At 37.9% G+C, this 19,928-nt stretch overlaps 1 protein-coding gene across 2 annotated transcripts in view; it reads right to left on the reverse strand.

The window, feature by feature from the left end:
* LOC134528194 (uncharacterized) overlaps positions 1 to 19,928 on the reverse strand; it is a 72,621-nt gene that overhangs the window by 14,308 nt on the left and 38,385 nt on the right. Inside the window, exons 6-11 of one of the 2 annotated variants that reach the window (XM_063361584.1) lie at positions 13,029 to 13,155; positions 10,802 to 10,861; positions 9,784 to 9,849; positions 8,189 to 8,264; positions 7,922 to 8,116; positions 5,982 to 6,100 (exon numbers count right to left, since the gene is read on the reverse strand). In XM_063361584.1, coding sequence (XP_063217654.1) covers positions 5,982 to 6,100; positions 7,922 to 8,116; positions 8,189 to 8,264; positions 9,784 to 9,849; positions 10,802 to 10,861; positions 13,029 to 13,155 — 643 coding nt within the window. The remainder of the gene's footprint in view (positions 1 to 5,981; positions 6,101 to 7,921; positions 8,117 to 8,188; positions 8,265 to 9,783; positions 9,850 to 10,801; positions 10,862 to 13,028; positions 13,156 to 19,928) is intronic. The other variant, XM_063361585.1, reaches the window with a different exon arrangement.

Genomic DNA, 19,928 nt, shown 5'->3' on the forward strand with positions numbered 1-19,928 from the left:
GTGCGGTATCTGGGTGTCATGCTCGACTCTTCCCTCACCTGGCACTCACATATTCGAGTCATGTCTGCCAAGGCCCGGACTGCCTTGCGTTCTGTGCGTCCCGTTTTGATCCCCGCTTGTCCCCTGGCGGAAGAGCTGCATGTCCGTCTATGGCAGTCATTGGTTCTTCCAATCCTATTGTATGGTGCTGCTGTCTGGGCGTACGCATCGGTCTCCTGTCAGCGGCCCATCCTGACCGGCTATCACCTCGGTCTCCGAACGGTCCTGGGCCTGCCGCTGTCCACTGCCGTCGCCCAGCTCTACCACCTCGCCGGTGTCCTGTCGCCTTCCGAGCTTATCCACCGCATTGCGACCCGGTTCTTCATGCGTGCTGCTCGCCACACCAACCCCGTCATCGCTGGAATCGGCGCCTACGACGTGTTCGGCCCGCACGTGCATCGTCGTATCAAGGACTTTGCGCTTCAAGATCCCCCCTAGTGTAGTGGACCTTCTTGTGCTGTGTCCCATGCCCATGCATGGTTTGTGTAGTGTTACGTGCCCGTGCTTGGCTTGTGCTGTGTTCCATGCCTGTGCATGGTCTGTGCAGTGTTCCATGCCCGTGCATGGTTTGTGTCGTATTTCATGCCCGTGCATGGTTTGTGCTGTGTCTCATGCCCGTGCATGGTTTTTTGTTTATGTACTGCTACGGTGTGTTTTTGTTCTTGCCTTGTGCTTATTAAGTGCTTTGTTGTATATGTTTTGCATTAAATGCCTTGTTACTTGTTCCTCCCACTAGCGGCCCCAAATTGGGTGCCTCACCCTCACTGTGTACTTACTTTTTCCATCTGGAAGCAAGATGGCGGCCTGGTTTTTAAACTTTTCTTTCCGACCCTCCCTGATTCTTTAAGTTATTTCGGGTCGTCTTTTGTTATATTCTGTTCCCTTTTTGTTTGCTGTACTCTGGGTTTTTTTACTTTTTACTAGGACTTTTAGTGGTGATATTTTGTGCGATAGTGTTGTGTTTTTTTTGTAATATGTATTTCTTTAAGCACGAAAGAGCTGAGTTAGCTGGAGCGTGCTCTTTTATTTGCTGTAATGTTCGTTTGTAATGTGTATTTATGTGTTGAATAAAAATCAATATAAATTTAAAAATCTCAATCCAGAGATTGTCGGTTCGAATCCCGTCAGCTGCGAATTTTTTTTGTACTTGTAAAAATAAATACGGCGCACGCAACATTTCAAAAGTAATAAATATATTTGAATTAATTAATGCAAATAAAAGTAAATTTATTAATTAAATTGTAGATTTTATTTCACTCCTTTGTATCCATACAAAATAGTGATAATAGAATAAAAATGATTCAATTTTATTCGTAAAAGTATGCAGAGGTAGATTTTATCATACAAAACATAGAAAAACTTTCAAAAATTCTTCCTCAAAGAATATAATATTTTTATGCCTAAATGGTTTGGTTGCAAAAACCTATTTCGGCTCAGTCTCAGGCCGAATATGGTATTTCCTTTTCTTCTGGATCAATAATTTCATTAATTTTTTGTTATGACGTTGTCACGTTAAACTATCGTCCGTAAACCGACTTTACAGACAACCAATTTTTTAGAATAAATCTATACTTTATATGGGCACACCAAGTACTCTCTCATTGTCAAAGGAAGCATTAGCATCGACTTGATGTAAGTTTTTTAACATACGCCATTGCTAAGAACTTTTTCTGTTGAAGAAAAACTATAAAACTAAAAAATTAAAAATAAAGAAATAAATAAATAAAGATAACATTAACATCGAGTCATGCAGAAATTTTAAACAGCGGCCAGCTTGAAGTCTTTTAGAATAGCCGGAGGTTAAAAAAAAGTTAATGATGATATTGTTAAAATTATTAATTACTTTTTCCCACGTGCTTTCCCCATAGTAAAAAGAGTACAAAGATAAAGGAGGGAACAACTTTTTTTCGCAAAAAAATAAGCATAAGTACCGACTGACTATTAAGTTTTACGAAATGTGTGCGCTAAATCGATTTCACTGTCTCATTATGTACTAGGAAATAAACCGTTTTACAAATAAGACATTAAAACAATTTCTAGCAACATGTCTACTACATTTTACCAAGGATAGGAATGTTAAATATTTCTTTATCGTTTTAACATCTCATTTTCATAGATTAAAGTAGCATAAGTTCTAGCAATGCGGGAGCGGAGTTCATTTTCAGTAGCTTGTTAAAGTAAAGTTGAAGAATAATTTATCGATATATAAATTAAATGAAGTAGTAAGGCGTCTTCGGAATAAAATGCTATTGGTAAAGAGGTTACAACTGAGCCTGCACCGAGCTGTGGCGCCGCGGTATAGATAAGCCAGTGCGTGGCTAGGAGGACAGGGGGCGAATGACGAACAAAGAAAGCATTGTGTGGCGATGTCGCGCGGACCTTCATTATAGGCGGGCGGTGGCACATGTAGTGTTTAACAGAGTTGTTGTAAACCAACGAAAATTCTATTTTTAAATTTATTAATGTTTCAATCCAGTTTTTTAACTTGTTGGGCCGTAAAGAAAGTAAACCTAGGAACATACAACCCAACAATTATTAGTTGGGTGTTAAAAATGTATGTTCGATAAATTTTCGTACTATTTTATTTATTTTTGATGGCATTTAGAACACCCGCATCGCCTTGAAATATACGAGCGTGAGCGTCTAGATAGGTGCCGGATTACAAAATGTGCCGAATTATCTCATGTAGAATTTAAGAGCTTACTGCACCGAGAAGTTTCTGAATAATTTTTATTGAGCTAATTGGTGATATCAGAATTTCCATAAATCTCCCCAATTGCAAAAAAAAAAAAAAATACGAAGCGTATTAATATCGCCATGCATTTCAGTTTGCTGGTAGCGTTTCCTTTATTGGAATACTATAACCACAGATTTACGTTCCATAGTTCCATAAAGTACAAACCAAAAATAACACAAGTTTAGAGTCTTCAACATAGATTCCGCATAAAATGTTCGTTAAATGTTCGTTCTGTGTCTACTTTCGTCGCCCCTAGCGCTTCGTTGATCAAGAGCTAACAACAACGCTCACTAAAGCTCAAATACCCCTATCAGCACAGAGTTGTTTCTTCTTCTCGTACCGACATAGAAAGCATAATACCCAGCTGTTTTACTCATGGAAAAATAATGGGAATATGGCCTTTATCAAATATACGCTTATTGTTTTTGCACAATAATTATTATTAAATTTATGATAATCTTGCTGTATATAAAGTTTACGTTAAGTTTAATTTTGGCTGTGATTAGCATTAATTGAGCACTAACTCGTTACATTGAATTTTTCAAAATAATTGATATTTTTAACGGGTGGTCCCAAATTGACGAACGTACTATACGCTATAACGTTTTATATAATGCAGCTGAAATTATGAAATTTTGGCTATTATCAGCAACGACTGAGCACTAATTCGAGATATAAAATTGATTTCAGAATATTGATATTTTTAAGAGTGCCCCCAAATTGAAGTTAAGTTGGAGAGATACATACTATACGCAATAACTTTTTATGTAATGCAGCACAAATTCTCTTTTTACGGCACAAATTAGCACAAATCGAGCACTAATTTTCGACAAATTTTGAACTTTTAATTCCAATGTGTGGTCGCCAACTTGACACATGTGCAAAACGAATTAAGGGCTATAAATTTTTAGTTTACGTTGCGATAAGCTCGAAATTTTGGCTTCTGGCAGCAAAAATTGAGCACTAATTCGTGACATAAAATTCATTCCAAAAAATTGATATTTTCCTTGGGTGGTCGCCAACTTGACGTCAGGTTGGCGACCAACTTACTATATTGATTGATTGATACTATATATACTGATTTCTACGGCACAAATTAGCACAAATTGAGCACTAGTTTGTGACAAATTTTGACCTTGAAATTCCAATGTGTGGTCGCCAACTTGACACACTTCTGAAGGTAGGGAGTTGCCACTCCTCCCTCAAGGACAACGTACACGAACATACTTCACTCTCTTCGCGATGTGGCTGAAAGGTATGCCCACTAACGAATTACCGTATCGAGTAAACCGACCTGCGGAGCACTATCCTCGGGAGCGGCGTATTCAGCGCGCAACAGGCAACTTACTGGAATCACGTGACCGCCGCCTGACACTGGGGTCTGCGCAGGTCGAAAACAATGTTGTCGGACTATAATGACTATGGCCATGCATAGGGGCAGGCATATTTTTTTTTTGCGAAAAAGACCCGAAAGGCTATTAGACTGCAACAAGGTATACCCGCTCCTGTGGTTTCTTCCTTGTAATTGGCGGCCGTCTGCGAGAGACGTCGTGGCCTTATTTGAGCGAACAATTCAGAAAGCGTTTGCTTCCGCACTGAATTACTGTGTATCTGGGAGAAACTCGCCCAATCACGAAGCACAGACGACGCTATAGTGTTTTAACTTACAGCTAGTCTCGAAATCTTTTCGCGAAAACTCCATGCCCCGAGCCATGCATATTTCGCGAAATGAGTCCGTGACCAACTGAAAGTTAAAACACTGTAGCATAATCGGTTTTTTTTTCTCGATTGAGTGAGGGGTTTGTTTGTTCAGGTACTTGTCGATTGTTACAAAACCAATCACTGTAATTCAGTGCGGAATCAAACGCGTCCTGAGTGGGTCGGTCAAGTTTGGCAGCGACTTCTCTCGCAGACGGTCACCAATCACCAGGAAGAAACAGCTGGTGCGGGTATCCCTTGTTGCAGTCTAATAGGCGTTCAGATTTTTTTTCGCGAAAAATTCATGCCCCTACTAATGACTCGTGACGTCTGTTCACTAGAATGCTTGAAATTCGATACTTTGGCTCAAAGACCTTCAGACAAACTGAGGTTCAAATCACTGAAGCACCAAAAAGGTTAAACGCATTTTGGATCCTAGCCTGTCACGAAATGAAACCACGAATTTTTTCGGTCTCTGTACATAGAGATACGGAAATTCCGCACATAAATTTATCTACATATTAATGACTAAAGACCTGTAAAATTCGCGATTTCAAATCCCTAAAGGATAGACTCCGTGATCCTCTATGCACTCGTGCAAATTACATCTGCTGATTGGTTACCGACTGGAATGATCGTGATTCGCTATTTCTTCTGTTAAAGATTTTTCATTGGCCCAGCGTCCTTCAGATAAACTGTGGCTCAATCACTGAAGCAAAATAATGCCAAAAGTATTTGGACTCTATCCTATCGCGAAATGAATCCGCGAATTTTACAGGTCTCTATTAATGACGTATCTAATTAGGGATTCATTTCGAGATTGGCTAAAATTTAAATAATGCCTTTGGGCTGATTTTGCTGTTGGCTTACTGTTTATCTGAAAGACTTAACATTCAATGAGAGAACATAAACAATAAAAGTATCTAACCACAAGGCTATTCAGTCGAGACGCCTCACAAGTCAGCAGCCAACTAACAGGTGGCATTTGCTTGAGTATACAGAAGACTTTGTAATCTACCCTGAAGGCCTTTGAACCCACATATTTTTTCAGTCCCTACTAATATATATGACAGTTGAAAAATTCGTAGAAATATGACCTTCAGTATAGAAAACACAGTCCTCTCTATACGCGGACAAACTACGTCGGTCCACTCGCTGCTAAGAGACCTCTCAACTGGCTTGCCTATGACTCAATACTTCTTTGACTGAGGGTTTATTACTGGCCCAGAGTCTCTAGATAAACAGTGAACCAATAGCAAAAGCAACTTAAAGTTATACGTTTTTGAATTTTAGCTTGTCGCGAAATGAATCCGCAAATATTTCCGGTCTATGAATTTTTTTTTCTAAATAACAACGCAAAATTGCAGGTCCCTATAAACAAGCCACTGCGAGTAGTTCATAAATATTTTTGTACAGTAGGAAGATATATTAAGAAGAAAATTTATCCAAGCGAAAAATATCTTAGTAAAGTTTTAAAGTTAAAATTTATATATTTGTGAATGCTGACCTCAAAATTGTTCTTTTTCAGGAGTTCCCGAAATGTAGCCATCAAATCATTGAACTGTGGGCAGTCCCTGGCGTACAGAAGCAGAACCTTCTGTCTAGCTGGAGCCGTGCTGATGATATCTGTGAAGTGAAACCATTCCAAACGAGTTGTACTGGTGTGAGATCAGTGTTAAACCACACCGGGCCCTTCTGTTGAGGGAACTACAAGTGTGTGCTGTCAATTCGTATTTCAGCCCCAGATCAGAATTTTTTATATTTCTAAACTGAAACCATGACTTTAATATGTAATTTCTAGAGACCTGTAAAATTCGCGATTTCAAATCCCTAAAGGATAGACTCCATGATCCTCTATGCACTCGTGCAAATTACATCTGCTGATTGGTTACCGACTCGTAACACCTGTTGACTGGAATGATCGTGATTCGCTAATTCTTCTGTTAAAGATTTTTCATTGGCCCAGAGTCCTTCAGATAAACTGTGGCGCTATCACTGAAGCAAAATAATGTCAAAAGTATTTGGACTCTATCCTATCGCGAAATGAATCCGCGAATTTTACAGGTCTCTAGTAATTTCTTAAAATCTTCATGAAGTCGTATTTTAAGTTTTAAAAGTAAATCAAAATGGAAGCTGTCTTCTAAGTTTACATATTTTAAGGTTTATTCCCATGGATGTTTCACTGAGAAATTATTTAAATTATAATGTAGTAAAAATTACTGAATATGAAACTATTAATATTTATCTATATTTATATTTTCTAATTATGTTAGAAGACAGGCAAGTATTGAACAATCTATGAGCACCATCAAACTTAAATTTATCACACAAGATGACATTCAGGATAGACTACACAATACGTAAATTACACCAGTTCATTGGCTGATGACATGAGTCGTATAAACTTGTTTGCCTGTGATTCGATAATCCTTTCACTAAGGGTTTCTTATTGGCTAGGAGTTGTCTAGATTAACAGTGAACCAATAGTGAAAGCAGCTTAAAAGTATATACTATATATATAGTATATATATGTATTTTAGCCTGTCGTTAAATGAATCCGCGGCTTTTTCCGATATCTATGTATACGTAATACTTGTGAACTCCTAGCTCAGAAGGCACAAGTTTCAAAAGAATATTTTTTTATTCATCGGTTCTTTGGTAATACCTTGCGTTTACATGTTCTGGCTTGCAAACAAGATGAAAAATTTAGCGTTACGCACATATTCATGGCTGACTCGAGACTGAGACGCACAATGTGTCAACGATACTGAATTCTTTCTGTACACTAAAAACAATTTTTTTAGCTGCCACTAAATATTTTCTTAACATATACTAGAAAAAAATATTGGTGGTGTAGTGTTTTCGAAGGTTTATTGGAATAGCCACGATTATTTAACGGATTTATTCAATATCAAAGCATACCTGAAGCACATATATGTTCAAAATGTATCGAAACTTTTGTTTATGAGGGGACACACTACAGTACTGTTGTACTACAGTACTATTGTACTATTGTACTACAGTACTCTGGACAAACCCTGAGGAAGATACGAACAAGAAGAAGGAATGGTTACCCAATCGCGTGTGACCCAGCGAAGGATGTGACCTTGTTATCGACCAATGAGCACTCGATAACTGCTTGGCTGTAACACAGGGAAGTTTATTCCGTAGCGAAATAAATACGTAAAATATTCATGGCTCTATAGTTTTAAGTGACAGCGAATCTTTGCTTTCAATAATAAAAGGGATTTTTTTTTCATGGCTTAAAACTTATTTTATTGACACCACAAGATATTTTTTGGGATCAATTATGACAAAATATTTAGTGGTGTTAAAAAGCTGTTGTCTTCGTAGTTTGCTTGTATGGCTCGTTGATTAGATCACGATAATCCTTAAAGTTTGAATACTATTCATATGTTTTTACAGTAAAATGTTCTTTCAGCTTACCAAATTTTTTGCCATCTTGAGGATGACTAAAATGTCTTCGTAGCAAATAAACGAGGTAACATAAGCTGCAAAATGCAACAACTGTCAACAGAACTATTGCAAATGAAATAGTTAAATTTTCTTCCGGTGATAGTTTCGGTGGTTTGATAACTGCCGGCAGGTTGGTAACATCTGGAAAAAAAAAAGTAAAGAAAACTTGGTGAACCAGTTTAATCATTACTCTTATTTGAGCTATGTTGAATAAAAAATGGTCGCTTGTTTACTTACTTATTTGAATTTCGTACACGTATTTACATACTTTTAAAGTTGTGTGCTCAACTGTTAGCTGGCCAATTGACTCAACCTGAAAAGAATTATTTTTTCAATTAAGTAATGAACTTACATAATTTAATTCCAAAGGACTTTTAATAGTTTTTTATTAGACTTTCAAGTATATAAGCTCATAATGTACAAATCAAAAAAGGTAAAGTACGCACCAGTTATCTATCTACATGGGGAAAAAAAATACTCAGTTTACCCGAGATGTAAAGAAAATTTTATATATCCTATCGTTTTATTTAAAATTTCATACTTTAACAAATAAAAATAAAATTTGGCAACTACAATTACAAAATAATTTGTTAAATATAGACCCTCATCAAAATTTTGGGGTGTCATTAAAATGATTTGCTAGTTTCCATTAAGTGTTTATTACTGACAACGAAGATGTGAGTGTGTGTTTGTGTATATGCATGTATATATACACACACACGAGGTGTTGTCAAAAAATACGGTGACTGTTTTGATTACGATCAAAGTAATAAGCTTATATAATATTTGAACTAATCTCCTACAAAATACGTCTCTTGGCTAGCGATGAGCACTTATCCCAATGCTGATTCCGTGATTGGAAGTATTTCTGGAAGATTTTTTGGAAGGGCCTTACAACTGTTCCGTCGTGGCCTTCACAACGTCGGGAATGGTGTAAAGACGTTTTTCTTTTAGCACGACCCATTTTTCTGGTGTCCGTTTCGCAAACAAAAGAAGAATGTTAACGCGTTGTTCGAAATCCATGATTAGAGTTACGGAAATTTCGCACGTTCATTTAGTCACAAGCCAACGCTGTCCAGCTAGGAGAGAAGTGAGCGAAACAGGTAGTGCCAATTAGCAAGGATTAAAATTTCCTCGCTGGGAAATCAACCAATGAGAATGCAAACATAGGTTGAGCACGCCTATGACTTTGAATTCTATCCTGAGGCCAGACGAATGCGCGAAAATTCTAGGTCTCTATCCATGATGCATGACAGACATGGTAAACACGAGCTCACTCTTCAGGCTCTGGAAGCCGACTGACAAGTCGCAACTTGTCCAAACTTGACACCGACTATCTCAACGGATCAGGCTGTCGGGCTTATTAATTAATTAAGATGTTGCAGCAGCAATTGCTGCTATAAAAATTCACTCACCGTATTTTTGATCACACCTCTAATAGTGTGTGAGTGTATTTGTATGTGTGTGCAGGCCAACTTGTATGATAAATAATAAATCATACAAATTTTCTAGGTGGTCCATCATATATAATATGGACAACCTAAAAATAAAAAAAATCAGGAGTCATACATATATATTAGTTAATCTATGTTTCTAATTACCACACTGACATCAATACTTTTGTATCTAAATGTGTACAGATATATATACATTATACATTGAAGCACGATAATTTTATTCCCATTAAAATAAGATCAGCTTCCAATTGATGATGGCGACTACAATGTCGACCAAAACCTTCGCCCTTGATGCAGCTAAATCATACAAGACAAGAAACTTAACAAAATGGCCGCAAATACCTACGATCCAAATTTTTTTAAGTAGTAACTTACCTCCAGTATATAGAACCCAGGCTTCAAGTTGTCCACCTTGAATTTTTGTTCATATCTTTCAATATTCTGCAAAAGAATGCCTGTAATTATTTTTGTATACATGAAATACATTTTATTAGGTAATACTGACTATTTATTACGAATGTTGGTGCAGAATTTTATTTATTGATTGACGTTTCATTCAGCATATATATGTGTGTGTGTGTGTGTGTGTTGGTGTGTGTGTGCGTGCGTGGTGTGTATTAACCATGGAAACGATAATTGGTAGGAACCGGAAAAATTCGCGGAATCATTTTTTGATATGCTAACATTCAGATAATTATAACTTTGTGCTGCTTCTGTCATTGGTTCACTCTCTATTTGGAGGATTATGGGCTTATCAGAGACCTTCAACCATAGAAGTATCGGATCACAGAATATCCAGTAAGATGTCTCACAATCCAATTAACAGGCGGCATTTTCCCGTGTGAGCAGAGTATTGTTGAGGCTATCCTAGAGGTCATTGAACCCACGAATTTTTCCGGTTTCTAACGATAATTAAATAAAAATAAGTTCAAATGACTTATTCACCATATAGAAAGCAAATAACCAGAAATACCTAGATAAATCAAAAACGCATGAAACTATGTAAATTGTGATCATAATACTGGTACCATGCACAAAAACCTTTCAAAACATATTTTATTTGTTTCGTTCCATATTTTCATTTCTGATTATAAAAACAAAATAGTTATTTAATAAACTCGTTTATAAACTGGGTGGGGCAGTATCATACGTTGAGTGGTACTTCTATCTAGGATTTTGTGCGATTTTAAACAAAGAATCAGGCTAAAAAGGTTTTCCTATTTGGGCGTTTCATTTTTCAGTACGTTAATTAAACATTTATTATGCAAATGGTATGTGAATCGTAGAAGTTTGTTTCGACAGGTAGTACTGTGCCACAGACCATGTAAAAGTCATGTTAGTTTGCATGTTTAATTGCGCGAATACGTATGTAAGAAATATATACTTTACTTACGGGCACAGGATCGTAATGTACTCTCCTGTCATTGGCTTCGCATATCAAACGGTCGTTATCCTGAAAAAAAAACTATAATTAAGCACTGCTAGATAAGTTTTAAGTATTTTTCATATTACAGTGTAAAAATATAAATTTTCGGTGGAAACTAAATAATTTTGTCAATATAGAAGACTCTACAAAAATATGTTGTGTTTAGAACAAGACCATTTTGTAGTATCTACTAAGTGGCTTATTATTAAAAGCTAAATTTTATAGTAGTTAATCAACCGAATTTTTAAGACCACAAAATAATGTCACCACAAAATATTTGATAGGCGTAGATTTCATATTTTATAGATAGCGCCAAGTATTTTTCGCGAAAAGAACTAAACACTCATTATAATGTAACAACGTGTACCCGCGTTAGCGTTTTCTTCCTTGTGATTGGCGGCCGTCTGCAAAAGAAGCCATTGTCCTACTTGGCCGAGCCATTCAGAACGCTTTCGCTCCCGCACAGAATTGCAGTTATTTGTGTGCCGGCAGTGGACACGCACCTGAAATAAACTCAACCAATCACGAAACACATAAGATTCTACAGTGGCATAACACACAACTGGTCTCGAAATCCTTTCGCGAAATATGCATGCCCCTATGTATAGACTAATACTAGAGCTAGGACTATCGTTTGGTTGTTTGTATTTTCTTCACGAACCTCATTAGGATTGGATATATTGTACACATGGACTGACATATTTCATGGGTTCAGTGACCCCTAGGTAACTCCCTAGTTCTCTAGATTCTCGGGCAATATTCCTTGTTTATTGGTTGCTGAATTGAGATTACTTAATTCGATTGTTCCATAGGCTATTCGGTACTTTTTGCGTTTCAGACTTATTAACAGAAAACATTGCGCTAATCTCATAAGCAGGCCCAAGATTAAAATTGTTTGAATTTTAGCCTTTTGTGTAAATAAACCGTAAATTATTTCGGTCCATGTTTATGACTTACCGAGAAGCTTTATAATCCAAAGTAACTTCTCAAGTTGAAGATCAGTAGAACAAATATGGCAAATCGAAAATATGAGTACAAGCACATCTGATTTACTTGTTTCATGATATAATTTTTATTAAATAAACTTTAATTAGTAGAGACCGGAAGAATTCGTAGATTCATTTTGCAATAGGTTAAAAAAAAAACACTTTTACCTTTTGCTGTTTCTGTGATTGGACCACAGTTTATCTGAACGACTCTGTCCCAATAAATAACCTTAAACAAAGACTAATGAACCGCAGTTCTCATGAGTTAAGAGCCAATTAGAAGATATGGTTCGCCCGAGTACATACATGATCGTAGAGTCTAACATAGAGGTCACTGAAACCGCGAGTTTTTTTTTCCAGTCCCGATTAATTAGTACCTATATAGCTGCGATTATTTTACGGTTTCATTTCACTACAGGCTAGACTCAACTTGTCTATGTACAATCAAGACTTATTTTATGGCGTTCATTGGTTGATAACTAGGTCACATCCTTTAGCGGGTTACACGTGATTGGTAGAGACATGCAAAATTCGCGGATTCATTCGGTTATAGGCTAGAATTCAAACACATATACCTCTTAGATAATTTTGTTATTGGCTTACTGTTCATTTGGACGAATCTCAACCAGTTATGAACCCTCAACCAAAGAAGGGTCGAATCACAGACAAACCAGCTGGAGACGACTTACAAGTCGGCAGCCAATGAACTTGCGTTATTTGCCCGAGTGTACAGGGGTATGTGCAGTCTATCCTGAAGGCCATCGAAACCTTTTTAACAACCGTCTCATGGTCGTCGAGGGCGTGTCAAGAGCGCTGACGTCAAGTCATCAACGTGAAGCAGAGGTAAGTATATGTGCTTCAAGTCTACTTTTCTACCCACTGAATCAGTGAAATTATCTTTGCTCTATTAATAGAGGCCGGAAAATTTCGCGGGTTCATTTCGCGATATGCAAAAAAAATTAAAACAATTATACATCTGTGCTGCTTCTGCCATTCGTTTCACTGTTAATCGGGAGGATTTTTGGCCAGTTAGAGACCCTCAGTCATAGAAGTGTCGAATCACAGGCTACCCAATCGAGACGACTCACAAGTCAGCAGCCAATGAACGGGTGGCATTTGCCCGAATGTGCAGAGGATCGTGGAGTCCATCCTGGAGGTCATTGACCCCGCAAATTTGTCTCGGTCTCTTTATCTGTTGACTACCTCACCTCCTTCCGGGCTCTGACGGTCCATTGGCTTACAACAGTCTGGTTCGAATACAGCAGCGTGTATATCTTGTCCATCCTGAACGTCGGTCCTTGTTGGAAGGGGAAAATCACACTGGCTGTATCATTTCTGAAAAAAGAATTAATTAATAAAGTGTTCTTACAGGTGTATGGCCGCAAACCTCTTTAATGCGACTACGCTCTAACTTTATACAGAATTAACATTTGCGTAGCTTAATTTACTACGGGGGTAGTAAACTAAATTATTGGGCTTTTATAATTTAGATATTTTAAAATTATTTAAATGTAATTCATTATATAATTGTATGTAATTGTTGATAGCATTTTTAAAATTCAATTAAAGTTTTTTTAACGTTAAAAACGTTGAAGGTAAGTATATAAATACATAAATCCTACTGAAATAAAGTAATCACGTTGTTTACAGTTTTGAATTAACCGTTGGTATGTAGCCTTCATCGTGAAAACCGTAAAACTCTTCAATTATAGGAAATCTCTCACAAAACAATACACATTTGTTTTTGTCAAAACAAAGAAGAACTAAGGATTCTATAACTTTGGTAAAGACCTTTTAAGTAACATCCTAAAACTACAATTTTAACCATAGAGACTACATACAAATTGTTAATTAATAACTTTAAAGAACTTAACAGTCTGTTATCTGGTGAGATTATATATTATATGTATATATATATATGCATTTGACGTTCTTAAAAGCTTCAAATAAACATGTATGGAATTATTAAAAACGATTTAATAACAATTCAGTTTAGTTATTTTATATATTCGATGAAATTCAAGAACAAAAACAAAACTGTATAACAATGCATTTAGGAAATCACCCCCTTATGACTGTGGCTCTTGCGATAAATTTTGTGATGCGAAAGCGCAAGATTGAATTATATATGTTGATATGCGGATAATAGTGATCAAGAGTGGTAGTATTAACTATGTAAGTCGATCAAAAATAACTGAACTAATAAAATAAAATATTTAATCTTTGGCAATGTTTGAGAAGAGTAATTTCACTCTAAGACTTATTTGAAAGTATGTTTTGTTAGTTATTTTTGGTCAGATTTGTCTGAGCTCTATCAAGGACTAAAATCTGCATGAAATTGTAAATATGCCATATTCACAGCACTATGAAACTGAATAATTTTTATTTTGTCTTTGGACTCGAATGAACACTATGAGAAAAGATTTTTTTTTTTATGTGCTTTGTGTTTGCAAAGAAGTACATTATCTTTGCTGGCTTGTAAAAAAAAAAGAGAAGTTTTAAAATGAAAATGGAAGTTTCGGATTGTGAATAGTGAGTTTTAAATAAAATGTTTGGCTGTATGAAATAATTAAATAATTGTATACCACGAAATAGTTTCATCAGGTATGTGTGTACCAATAGGAATAAATTGCAACTAGAGACTATCCTAGTGGTTGAGTACTAAAGAACTCATGACTCTAACTGAGTGAGTTAGCCGGCAAAAACTTTTAAAGTTGATATTTAAAGAAATTTTGATACGTGTTTTGCGCCCAACTATTAAAGGCAACGCTAGATACGAGGATTTAAATATTGCTATATTTAACTTCTGCAGTGATCATTTTCTTTTTTATTTACAAATCTATGACACTCTAGGTTACACTGGCAATATTTATATTTAAAACAAATATCAATCATACTGTGAGGGTTAGTTTCCTTGCAGAACTGACACCATAACGTGGGGCCTTTCGAAAAATCTAGTTGTAATTTTTTTTGTGATTACTATAATTAGTGTACAATGGAAACTCGTGGACGCAGCCGCACGAGCTCTGTACGTAATTCTAGGGATAACAGTGAAGAATCAGTTACCTATAGGTTGCAACCCATTGTAGCGTCTCCTGTACAAATAGATAGTGACGATGTAGAGGCAAGCCAGCATCTGGAGCGGCCAGAGCCTGCCATGTTAACTGAGCAGTCAGGTCCGTCAGGATCCCCGACGGATTTGTCTTCCATGATGCATATGGTCATGGAAAGTTTACAACAAATGAAAACTGAGCTTACGCAACAAACACAACACCTTAAAACTGACCTTAAAACTGAGCTTATGCAACAAACACAACACCTTAAAACTGACCTTACGCAACAAACACAACACCTTAAAACTGAGCTTACGCAAGAATTTAGGCAAGGACTGAATGAAGTAAATAGCAGTGTTGCAACAATCAGTAACAGATTGGAGACACATATAGAAAGTACAAAGCAACAGCTGATAGATGTACGGAAACGATGTGATGATTCAACTCATGCATTATCTCAGGAAATAACTGATCGTCATAACCAATTGGAAGGTCGTGTAGAACAAATAGCTGAGCAGGCTGCACGAAATAGTAACAACATTAATGAAATAAACAGTGCATGTCATGCAATAGTTAACCAGGCAATAAACCAAAACCATGCTGAAGTAGACGAACGCATTACACTCGTACAGGAAAAACATAATGAAACTAACGCACAGTTAGACGTACGTGTAGTACATCTGGAAGAAAAGGTGCTTCAATTACGTCTAGATAATATAATTAATACTAGTGTACCATCAGCAGATGTAACGACCAATGCTGATAAGCACACACCCGAGCGTATTCGCTCAGTTAACTACACGCACGACGAGGCACAAGACTCGCCTAGACCTACGTCATGTAAGAGAGTATTAGACCAGGTAGCGGTTATGCATCACCCTATTCGTCAATGGTCTGAGTCGTTACCACAGTTCTCAGCTGGAGAAAACGAAAATCCAACGCGATTTATTAAAAAATTTGAAGACTACGCGTCCATGTTTAATTTGACAGACGAAGAATGTTTGCGATACATGAATTCGGCACTTAAAGATCACGCATATTATTGGTGGGAGTTGAGCCAAGTCTCAACGCACACTTACGTCGAATTCAAAGACAAATTCCGACAACAATTTTGGAATACACGAGTGCAGGGAAATTTGAGGTTACGCCTGCATGCAGAGAAATATTATCCAGGAAAATCCAAATCCTTGGAAAATCATTTCTCACAAATGTATGAGAAAACGAGATATTTAGATCTACAAATGGATCTTGAAGAATTTGTGTCTATGCTTATATCTCAGCTCCCAATTAGTTACCAAATACATTTTACCGGAAGAAATTTCGCCGGCATCACGGAATTTCGTGAACAGCTAGTAGCATTCGACCGATTGGAACGACTGTCACGGAACTCTACTGAAGTAGAGAAGCCAACACAGCAAAAACCAGCGCCCTTGTACCAGCCATGGAAGGGAAATAATGAAACTAGGCACGTGAACCTTAACAGTTGGCAGTACTGTAAAGGTAGCTATCAGAACAAGTCATATAGAGGAGGAAAGAAAAGAAACAACTGGTGGGGAAAACGCAACCGAGCTGACAGTGACGACGAAAATTAAAGCCAAATACAACTACAAAAACAGCCGCGAAATAATAAGCGGGAGGAACAGTCGAGCAAACACAGCGGCCGCGAAGAGGAATCAGCTTCGCCTCGTCGGAAGTCAGACAGTGGGTCGTCACACCATCAGTACCGTCAGCCACAACAGCAGCTGACATCATCTGCAACGATTCAGCAACGTCCCGATTTCAGCTGTCCACCACCGATAGTCTCATATCCACCTCAGGGTTATTTTGATAGACAGGCTCCTATACCGCCTAATGTCAATACATTACAGTCGGATCAACCACTTTGCAACATGACTGATGACCTCACTACTGGTCTTAACGACAGGCAGCGGTCATCAACAAACTGTTAGGGTTTGATGGTGGATTACCCCGACTGTCAAACCTTATGCCAGACCAGGGGTTACACTTAAGCATGCCAACATACAACAGCATTCCCTATAGGGTATTGTTAGCAACGGTGATATTAAAAGAAAATGAGCGCGATTTCTTACTTGAAGAATCAGCAGACGAAATGTTACCATATTGTAATTTAGTATGTCCGGAGGTGTCATTAACTGTGAACGGCCAGGAAATAACGGTATTATTGGATAGTGGTGCCGAAATTACCTGCGTTGATGAAGAATTTGTAAAGCACTTGGAGCACTCGGGACAGAAATTACATATAATACCTGTGCCAAGCATTAAAATTATAGGCGTTACTTCCAGAGCATCTCCCGTGGTTAACCGTTAAGTGTTACTGAACATTGAAGGTTTAGGACAATGTAAAGCCACAACAGCACTAGTAGTAAGAGGATTGGCTAAAACTTTGATTTTAGGTACGGATTTTTTGTCTCACTACGGTATTGTTTTGGATTTCGACAAGTGGATGGTAACATCACCTGAATGTCGAGTCCCTACTACGATAACAACGGGGAAATGGCAGATACGAGGTAGCTTTGTAGGGATGCTACGACTAACTCACCCTACACAACAAATATCAATGTCAGTCAACGATGCTATGTGTGCAACTGTTGAGGATTTACAACGAGCAATAAACAATCTACGTACTATAACTGATGTACAAATGCAGCAACTTTATCAAATGTTATGTCAACACAAACAGGTATTCAGTGACAGACCTGGTTACAACAGGTTATATCAAGCAAAAATTTTGGTAAAGGAATGCGAGCCATTTCATAAGAAAACCTATCCTATTCCGGCTAAATACATTAGTGAAGCAACAGAGTATCTGCAACTGATGCTGGACTGGAATGTAATAAAACGAGAGGCAAGTCCTTTCGTTAATCCCATGGTCTGCGTACGAAAGAAGGACGGAACGGTACGGTTGTGCTTAGACGCCAGATCTTTAAATAATATCACTATTAAAGATCGTGAGAGTCCCATTCAGACCAATGAAATATTGCGATTGTACCAGGGCGTAAAATACTTAACCACCTTTGATCTATCCTCGGGATACTGGCAAATTCCACTGCATCCAGATTCGTGCCAGTACACAGCATTTATTTCTAGAAACCAACAGTACACATTCCAGGTGTTACCCTTCGGTTTGTATAACGCTGTGGCCGAATTTACTCGTTGTTTGGCAGCTACTCTAGGTCCAGAATGTGATGCATTCGCAAGAGCGTATGTGGACGATATTTTGATTACATCAAATACATTTGAAGAACACTTAGAGCACATCAACATTGTGTTGACAAAATTAAAATCTGCAGGAATGACAATAAAACTCCGAAAGTCTTTATTCTGCAGACAAGAACTACCTTTCTTGGGACATATACTAACGCCAACTGGTATTAAGACAGCTCCCGAAAAACTACAAGCTATCCGAGAGTTTCCCGTACCCAGGAATGTGAAGCAATTGCGCGCATTTTTAGGAGTAGTCGGTTTTTATCGCAATTATAGCGATAAGGTAGCGAAAATTGCTTTACCTCTGTTCAACTTACTGAAGAAAGACGTAGTGTGGATTTGGGGAAATAGTCAGCAAGAATCCTTTCAACAACTCAAATTACTGTTTTTAGAAGAACAGGTTATTAATCATCCTGTTCAAGGACGAGAATTCAGGTTGTACACGGACGCTTCTGATTTTGCGTTAGGGTGCAAGCTTACACAACTAGACGAACAAGAATGTGAAAAAACAGTAGCGATGGCATCAAGAACTCTCAACACCGCAGAACGACATTACACCGTAACAGAAAGGGAAGCACTGGCAATTTTTTGGTCAGTACAAAAGTTTCGAGACATATTATTAGGAGAAAAGATTAAGTTACTTACCGATCATCAAGCACTAACCTGCCTGAAAGCGGGTAAAACCTTCGGGAACAGGTTGTTGTTGCAAGAATACGATATTGAAATATGTCATATACGCGGTACGGAAAATATCGCGGCCGACTATCTAAGTCGCATTCCTGAGTCTGGGGCTGATAATTTGTTTAATAACAACAAGGCGAAGGAATTCCTTGTAGCGCCAATTAAAACTGCAGTTGTTGGAGAAAACAAGACACTGGAAAAATTGCTACAAGATTTATCATTACATCAATCTAATGATAAATTCTGTCAGAAAATCAACCATAAGATAGAGGAATGCAATGATAGACACAAGATCAATCAGCATTATTGCAAAACGAAGAACGGTATCTTGTTTTACCATCAAAACAAACCAACCATTTTCGAAGAAATGTGGAAACCAGTTATACCTGAATCTTTAAGAAACAAAATTACCTGGGAATTACACCAAACTCTGGGACATGTTGGTGCAGGAAAGCTGACTGAGGCGATCCGCCGTCAGTTGTACTGGCCTAACATGCCACGTTCGGTAGCCAAAGTCACTAAGTCGTGTATCACATGTCAGAAGGCGAAACACACGCCGGAGCGGCTACGAGGTCAGATGCAGTCACTTCTACCTACTAAACCATTGGAATTGGTGTCTGTGGATTTATTCGGCCCATTACCCACTTCCAAATCGGGAGTAAGTTACATTTTCGTAGTTATGGATGTATTCAGCAAGTATACAAAACTATATCCCATAGTAAATGCGAACGCGAAGACGGTACTCGCCAAATTCAAGGCTTTCACCGAAGTTGTAGGCAAAGTAGACTGCGTGCTTTCTGACAGGGGTACTCAATTCTCCAGTGAAGTGTGGCAGAGAGGCGTAAGGAAATTGGGGACCACACCCACGACCTCTTCTGTTAGACATCCGCAGAGTAATCCCGTAGAACGTCAGATGAGAACATTGGGAAACATGTTACGTGTTTACTGTCACGACGCTCAACAGGCTTGGCGAGATCGCATACCGTTTATTGAATGTGTGCTCAATAATACCATGCATGTCTCCACAAGTGTAACTCCTAACGAGGTTCTTTGTCTGGTACGGTCGGAGGTAATTCCACCACACTATCTTCCTGAACGAGACGACACCAATGTAATACTACCTACGAGGGAGGAAGTAGAATCACTTGT

The sequence above is a fragment of the Bacillus rossius genome, chromosome 1 (genome assembly GCF_032445375.1).
Source record: "Bacillus rossius redtenbacheri isolate Brsri chromosome 1, Brsri_v3, whole genome shotgun sequence".
In the NCBI taxonomy this organism is placed as follows: domain Eukaryota; kingdom Metazoa; phylum Arthropoda; class Insecta; order Phasmatodea; family Bacillidae; genus Bacillus; species Bacillus rossius.